Source organism: Armigeres subalbatus, chromosome 3, assembly GCF_024139115.2.
Source record: "Armigeres subalbatus isolate Guangzhou_Male chromosome 3, GZ_Asu_2, whole genome shotgun sequence".
NCBI lineage: Eukaryota > Metazoa > Arthropoda > Insecta > Diptera > Culicidae > Armigeres > Armigeres subalbatus.
The window spans coordinates 210,128,165-210,136,023 of record NC_085141.1 but is presented as its reverse complement, the minus strand read 5'-3'; the positions used below and the strand labels follow the sequence as shown (position 1 = coordinate 210,136,023).

General features: G+C 44.4%; 1 protein-coding gene across 3 annotated transcripts in view; it reads right to left on the bottom strand.

The window, feature by feature from the left end:
- Nucleotides 1-902: 902 nt before the first annotated feature.
- Nucleotides 903-7,859, bottom strand: part of LOC134228009 (pyruvate carboxylase, mitochondrial) — a 63,035-nt gene continuing 56,078 nt past the window's right edge. For 2 of the 3 annotated variants that reach the window (XM_062709763.1, XM_062709762.1), the window contains exons 5-10: nt 3,619-3,663; nt 2,987-3,384; nt 2,670-2,929; nt 1,572-2,601; nt 1,430-1,505; nt 903-1,361 (exon numbers count right to left, since the gene is read on the bottom strand). In XM_062709763.1, coding sequence (XP_062565747.1) covers nt 1,189-1,361; nt 1,430-1,505; nt 1,572-2,601; nt 2,670-2,929; nt 2,987-3,384; nt 3,619-3,663 — 1,982 coding nt within the window. In that variant the 3' untranslated portion in view covers nt 903-1,188. The remainder of the gene's footprint in view (nt 1,362-1,429; nt 1,506-1,571; nt 2,602-2,669; nt 2,930-2,986; nt 3,385-3,618; nt 3,664-7,859) is intronic. The other variant, XM_062709764.1, reaches the window with a different exon arrangement.

Genomic DNA, 7,859 nt, shown 5'->3' with positions numbered 1-7,859 from the left:
TTGAGACGGGTAAAGCGCTTATATTTCAAAAAATCATCTTCGTCATGAGGTTCACTGTCCCCACTCGCATAACAGTCCCATTTGAATTTTCGTCACTTTTAAGTTAACCCAATAATAAGGGTTCAGTTTTAATGTACTTCCATTAATAAAAATAAAAACTGCGATTTTGTATGCCCATCAGTGAAAAAAAAAATACCAAGTCATGTGCGTCCCATATTGAAAGTACTCGCATAACAGTCCCACCAAGAATTTACATGACCTGATTGCACAACACTAAACAATGTTTCGATCAAACTAAATCGCTTTACGGTAATCTATCGATTGATAAACAACTCTGCAAAATTTGAGCAAGATAGGATGATGTTTCAATTTATTAGATTTTTGTGAAGTTTCATATGGAAGATGCGATTTGGAACTTCAATGGCTATTATCTCAGAATGCGAAAAAACGGTATGGGACTGATATGCGAGTGGGCCATTATTAGTGGTGAATCATTTGGCCGAAAGTGTCATTTGGTCAAAAGGGTCGTTTGGCCGAAAGGGTGATTTGGCCGAATAGGATTTTGACCGAATAGGCCATTTGAAAAGTGAGAAATTAGAAGTGAGAAAAAAAAAACGTCACTATTCACTTCGCGCTTCTCACTATCTACAGTGAGAAGAGACAAATGAAAAGTGAGAAGTGAGACGTCTCACTACTCACTTCGTGCTTCTCACTTTTTACAGCGATAAGACTACTACATTGGTCAGCATGCTCGGAATAGTAGGTGCAGCTCAAGGAGCTAGACTTTACTAAGGTGGTTTACTCGTAGCATTGATCTACGCCACCTTAGTAAAGTTTAGCTCATTGGGTGCGGTTTACCTAATTTTAGCCTCTATTTTCCCCGTCAATGAAACATTAACAAATACAATTTGAGTATTTACCTGTATTTTCAACTTAAAATATAAATCAAAAATAAATGTAGTTTTTGCACTTGTAACAAAAAAGCTGCCTATGGCAGAACACGATAACATTACTCGACGCAACACACCAATTTAAGCATATTATGAAAATGTACATTCCCCACGGACTTAATCCCTTTAATCTTCAAGAAAGCGACGACTTTGCTCCAATGAATATGAATACCGCACATGAAATGTCCGTGTAACGGTTCGTCTTTTCTGCAACTGCCAATCCTCGGGATCATGCAACCTATTCCAACGTCAGGATCAGATCTTCGCCTTCGAGCTTCATACCGGAGGTAATGTCCAGTGTTTTGACAACTCCCGCTCGTGGTGATTGAACGACCATTTCCATTTTCATCGCAGACAGTACCACCAGAGGCTGGCCTTTCTCAACGCGGTCTCCCACTTTCACTTTGATTTCTGGAATTTTAAATAAAATCAATATCAATGAGTAAGAAATTGGAATAATTTCACTAAAAGTTACTTACCGATAACGGAACCAGGCATGGGGGCACCAACTTGATCCTTGTTTCCTTTGCTCGCCTTTGGATGGATGTGCAGCTCCTGTGAAGTAACGAAGGCAGAATCGTTAGATTTTTTTAAAGTTTATTTCAGCCGTATGCAACTTACCTTGACGGCTTCTTTATCGCGAACCATGACTGACCGCAGTTGACCGTTCAACTCAAAGAAGACCTCTCGTTCGCCATTCGCAGTCAAGTCTTCAGCCATGGCGAGAGTTTTGAAGCCAAGTGTTTTGCCCTTTTCGATAGTAACTTCGAACTCTTCGCCTACCTTCGGGCCAGTTAGGAATACACGGGTATCTAGCTTATCTACTGGTCCAAATGAGTCCCTAAAGTTGAGGTAATCGTTGGTGACCTGAGGATACAGAGCGGCGGACATCACATCGCGTTCCGACACATCAGGGTGAGATTCTTGGAGGTCTTTTTTGAGTTTGTCGAAATCTAGCGAGTTCAGCGAAGCTCCTGGGCGTCCTTCAATGCGAGGCATGTCCTTAAGCACACGAGACCGGAATGGTTCAGGGAATCCACCATGGGGAGTTCCGATAGCGCCTTGCAGAAATTCGATTACAGATTTGGGGAAGGATAGTTCTTCCGCCCGTTCCATGACCTGATCGGCTGTAAGATGATTTTGTACCATAAATTGAGCCAAGTCGCCAACGACCTTGGACGACGGAGTGACCTTGATAATGTCACCGAGCAACAGGTTAGCTTCGCGGTAGGCCTTCTTGACATCCTCGAAGAAATCGCCCAATCCCAGAGAGTAAGCTTGGAACTGGAGGTTGGTGTACTGGCCTCCAGGAATTTCATTCAGGTACACGTCAGCGTTTCCAGACTTCATAGTCGTAGTGCACTCAAATGGTGCGTATAGGGTTCGAGTTTGTTCCCAGTAGGCGGAATATTCGCTAATGTCACGCAGATTTAGACCGGTATCCAGCTTAGTTCCCTGTAGCGAGGCCACAACGGCACCCATACTAGGCTGAGAGGTCATTCCGGACATGGAGTCTACGGCAACATCCACAACATCGGCTCCAGCTTCAGCACAGGCCAGCATAGATGCAACTCCCGCTCCAGAAGTGTCGTGGGTGTGAATGTGGATTGGAACATCTGGATGCTTTTCACGGATAGCGGCGATAAGCAACCTGGAAAATCGGTAACATGTCGCAGTAGAACACATTGTAATCTAAAGGAACAATTGATTGTAACTTACTTGGCAGCTTGGGGCTTGAGTAGGCCAGCCATATCCTTGATGCAAAGAACGTGCGTTCCAGCCTTGACTAGTTCATCGGCTAGATTGGTGTAGTACTTGAGGTCATACTTTTTCTTGGATGGGTCGCTTACATCTCCAGTATAGGAAATTGCGGCTTCTACAACACCTCCAGCATTACCAGCTGCTTCCATTCCCAAAATCAGGTTAGGCAGGTAGTTAAGGGAATCGAACACTCGGAAAATGTCCATGCCGCATTGAACCTACGAAAAGTAGATTTTTTAAGATACTCCAACACAACACATTTAATCAAATTGTACCGAAAGCTCGCAGAACTTGTGAACGACATTATCGGGATAGTTGGTATAACCAACAGCGTTGGCACCTCGGAGTAGCATTTGGAATGGAATGTTCGGGATCTGTTTGCGCATGTCTTCCAGGCGTTCCCATGGACACTCGTGCAAGAAGCGCAGGGCTACGTCAAAGGTGGCTCCGCCCCAGTTTTCGAGGGAGTAGAGATTGTTGAACTTGTGCGACACGTAAGGGGAGATCTTCAGCAAATCGTGCGATCGGACACGGGTGGCCAGCAGAGACTGATGCGCATCACGGAAAGTGGTGTCCATCAGTAGCAGGTTCTTCTGAGCTCGGACCGCCTTGGCAAATCCTTCTGGGCCTTGCTCGCGCAGGATATCTTTGAATCCTCGTGGCGGATCGGTCACTAATGGGATTATTTGAAACTATTAGTCAAAGCTAGGGCAATCCGTTAGATTAAAAAGTTATTCACAACCATTAGTTATTCTACACACTACAAAAATAGCGAGTGTTAATCAAAATTCTTAAAGCATTGGAATTCTTCATCCAGCTTGAGCTGAAAGCTGTAAAATTTTAGGCAAGCATTTGAATAAGAGACGATCGCTAATACTTCCTCATCATATAGCTATCCGTGATGTACCTTTTATGCCTTTCTCCTCTTCCGCTAGTGCTTCTGGTGACAAATCTGCGAAGAAACGCATTCATACGTAGTGCGTAACACAACATATTAGTTTTTAAGTAACAAAAAAACAAGCTGAAGCAATACCAAACAATAAACGCACGCACTAAACTTAATACATATGTCAACGAGATAGAGAGAAAGTTTGTGTTTTCAGTGTATTTAGTTAGGTACATAGAACATATATTGTTGTATATTTCAATCTAGAATCTCATTCAGAACAGACTCGGAGGACCGATTGTCATATATCATTCGATTGAGGTGACGAATTGAGATTACGTCTATTTGTGCGAGTATATGTGTGTATGAATGTGAATGCAGGTGTACATTGTACGGTATGTGTATGTTTGTGCACACTTTATGGAGCCGTTGTCGGAAAGCTTAGCTTAGCTGAGTAGTATTCCATTATTATTCGTTTAACCGAATGTTCGCCATACGCCTGACACTGCAAAAATGTGTCTTCAATTCGGTGCTTATTTAAGAATATGGAATTCCGAACAAACTGATACGATTCGTTAAGACACGATATGTTGGGTAGGGGATGCACGTCGTTCAGATGTCATTAATGCTCTCGAGTTCCTTTGAAACAAGAAGACAAGCAGGCAAGCTAGGGAGAACCTTTCTTACTCCAAATTCACGGAACTAAACCAGGATATCTTTCCGATACATTTTTTTCTGATTTAGGAAACCCTTTCTGGGAAATAGCTCTCCCTGAATTCTGAAAAAATCATTTTCCAAAACAAAAAACAGGTTATTCCATCTACAAGGATTCTGGGAAATTCTACCAGTGATGCTTTCTGCAGGAATTCTAGGGAAGTACTCACGGGGATGACAAGCTACGCCATCTTTGTCACATATTTTCTGAGTCACCAATACGAGTGCACTGCGAATGCAACATAAACAATTCCGAGGGTGAAAATGATATAAAACGAACAAAGGCATAGACAGTACCTTGTGCAAGTAGCATTCTGAATTATTGAGCAAATAAGTTGAACATTCTTAAGTTTGAAGCATGGAATCGAGTGTAAAATTGTTTTAATTTATAGTTCGTTATGAAGGTGTCGTGTGTGGTGTGTCCCATCTACAAAAAGGGCGATAAACTGGATTGTAGCAACTACCGCGTAATCACATTGCTGAACGCCGCCTACAAGGTACTCTCCCAAATTTTATGCCGTCGACTAGCACCAATTGCAAGTGAGTTCGTGGGGCAGTACCAGGCGGGTTTTATGGGCGTACGCTCCACCACGGACCAGGTGTTCGCCATTCGCCAAGTACTGCAGAAATGCTGCGAATACAACGTGCCCACACATCATCTATTCATCGACTTCAAAGCCGCATATGACACAATCGATCGGCTGTGGCAGCTAGTGCACGAACACGGATTTCCGGATAAACTGACACGGTTGATCAGAGCGGCGATGGATCGGGTGATGTGCGTAGTTCGAGTTTCAGGGGCATTCTCGAGTCCCTTCGAAACCCGCAGAGGGTTACGACAAGGTGATGGTCTTTCGTGTCTGCTATTCAACATCGCTTTGGAAGGGGCAATACGAAGAGCAGGGATTAACACGAGTGGTACAGAGTCCGTCCAGCTATTTGGCCGACGGCCGACGCCGACGACATAGATATTATGGCACGTAATTTTGAGAAGATGGAGGAAGCCTACATCAGACTGAAGAGGGATGCTAAGCGAGCCACCCACCTCGAGTTTGCATCGGTGGTGATTAAATCGAGGTGGTAGAAGAATTTGTGTACTTGGGCTCACTGCTGACTGCCGAAAATGATACAGAGCAGAGAAATTCAGAGACGCATAGTGGCTGGAAATCGTACGTACTTTGGACTCCACAAGACGCTCCGATCGAATAGAGTTCGCCGCCGTACCAAACTGACCATCTACAAAACGCTCATTAGACCGGTAGTCCTTTACGGACACGAGACCTGGACGATGCTCGTGGAGGACCAACGCGCACTTGGACTTTTCGAAAGGAAAGTGCTGCGTACCATCTATGGTGGGGTGCAGATGGAGGACGGTACGTGGAGGAGGCGAATGAACCACGAGTTGCATGAGCTGCTGGGAGAACCATCCATCGTTCACACCGCGAAAATCGGACGACTGCGGTGGGCCGGGTACGTAGCCAGAATGTCGGACGGTAACCCGATGAAAATGGTTCTCGACAACGATCCGACGGGCACAAGAAGGCGAGGTGCGTGGCGGGCAAGGTGCATCGATCAGGTGGAAGATGACTTGCGGACCCTCCGTAAACTGCGTGGTTGGCGACGTGTAGCCATGGACCGAGCCGAATGGAGAAGACTCTTATATACCGCACAGGCCACTTCGGCCTTAGTCTGAATGAATAAATAATAATTATAGTTCGTTAATTTTTTTCTCTATTTTTTCATGATTGTATAATGTTGCATTATTGAGTGGTATGGGCGTTTTGCATCATATTCTCCTGTAAAAACGAAAACATTCAAAATTCGCGCTCATAGTATTGCAGAATAAATCAATATTGGGGTAATTTGCGACTGAGGGATAAATTTATCCCCCAAAAAAGAACGAACAGGCAAACCTGTCAAAATCCATAGTGAAAAAATTGAATGTCAGCGCTCTGGAAGTACTCCAGGGCGAGGGATATGATCCTGTTGGTCAAGAAGGGAGCCCAGCACAACGGCGTCGCGAGGTGACACAACAGGTAGAGAACCTGCGTACAGAAGTGACCCTGCGCACAGAAGTGTCTCTTCAGCTTAAACCGCTGGACAAGGTTACTGTTGCGGAGGCTCTTTTAACCGCCATCAGGTCACAGTGTTGCAGTTAAAATAGGTAGCATCGTCCTCGGTTTGCTTTCGTAAAAGACCATTCAATATGCAGGTAGCAACGTTTAGGGTATTGGCAGCGGAGACTAATACAGTGTTGAAAGGTGGGAAGCTTAAATTGGGTTGGCCAGTATGTGCAGTAAACACGTACCAGTCACCGATAGTGAACCGATGCTACAGGTGTTATGAAGCTGGTCACATGTCCTGGAACTGCAAGGGGCCGTATCTACTATCTTCGTAATACTAACGATATCGGACAAGGCTGCAGCTATTATGATTTTGAATCCTAATAAAAAACTTTGAGGATACTGATGCAGACATTGCGGAAGGTGCGCCAACCTATTTGCAGAATTCTTCAAGAATGTGTTCTCAAATGTCCTCCCTACTCATTCACATGATGAACATCGAGATTGGAAGAGTAGCTTAGAACATTACAATGTCCGTTTGCCGCAATTGAATGAGAGGTTGATGAAGTTCAGAGAGTTCTTTCAATCGTAGATGCTTCGAAAGGCCCTGGCCCCGATCGTCTACCACTATCGTTTATCAAGCAATTTGCTGCACTTTTAGCCTCGCCGGTCTCAATCATCTTCAACCGTTCCCTCAACAGTAGTGTGTTCCCTGCAGCATGGAAGGTCCCATCCATTATTTCAATACACAAGACAGGAAATATACATAACGTGGAGAATTATCGTGGGATCTCCATTCTGAGCTGCATACCTAAAGTGCTCGAGAAGATGGTATACGAAGTTATGTATCACGCAGTGCATCCAATGATTACCGAGTATCAACACGGTTTTATGCGGAAACGATCTACTACGACTAACCTTATGGTGTTTGTCAACTCACTGAGAGAAAGAACGTCAAGTTGATTGCATATACGTGGACTTTAGTCTACTCGCTGTCGGCAAATTGAAATGTGTGGGATTACCGGACTGGGTTAGTCAATGGATGCAGTCCTATTTGACCGATCGCACTGCCTCCATTAGTATCAACGGAGTCAATTCGCCCAGCTTTGAAATACCGTTGGGGGTTCCTCAGGGAAGGTATCTTGGACCACTAATCTTTATACTGTTTGTCAACGACCTCTCTACCCGTCTGAAATCATCGAAACTTATGTTTGCCGACGATCTGAAAATATTCCGTGCCATTGAGTCTAATCTCGACTGTTGTGCCCTCCAAATATCTTTCTCACTGGTGCACTCTGAATGGCATGGAAGTTAACATATCCAAATGCAGTGTTATCTCCTTCACCCGCTTGCGCGATCCCTCGTACGTTGACTATTCAATGGGAAACAACAATCTCCTCCGAGTTTCCACAGTTAAGGACCTGAGAGTATTGACTCAAAAGTGAGGTTCAATGAGCACATCACAATGCTCACAATTACGTCATG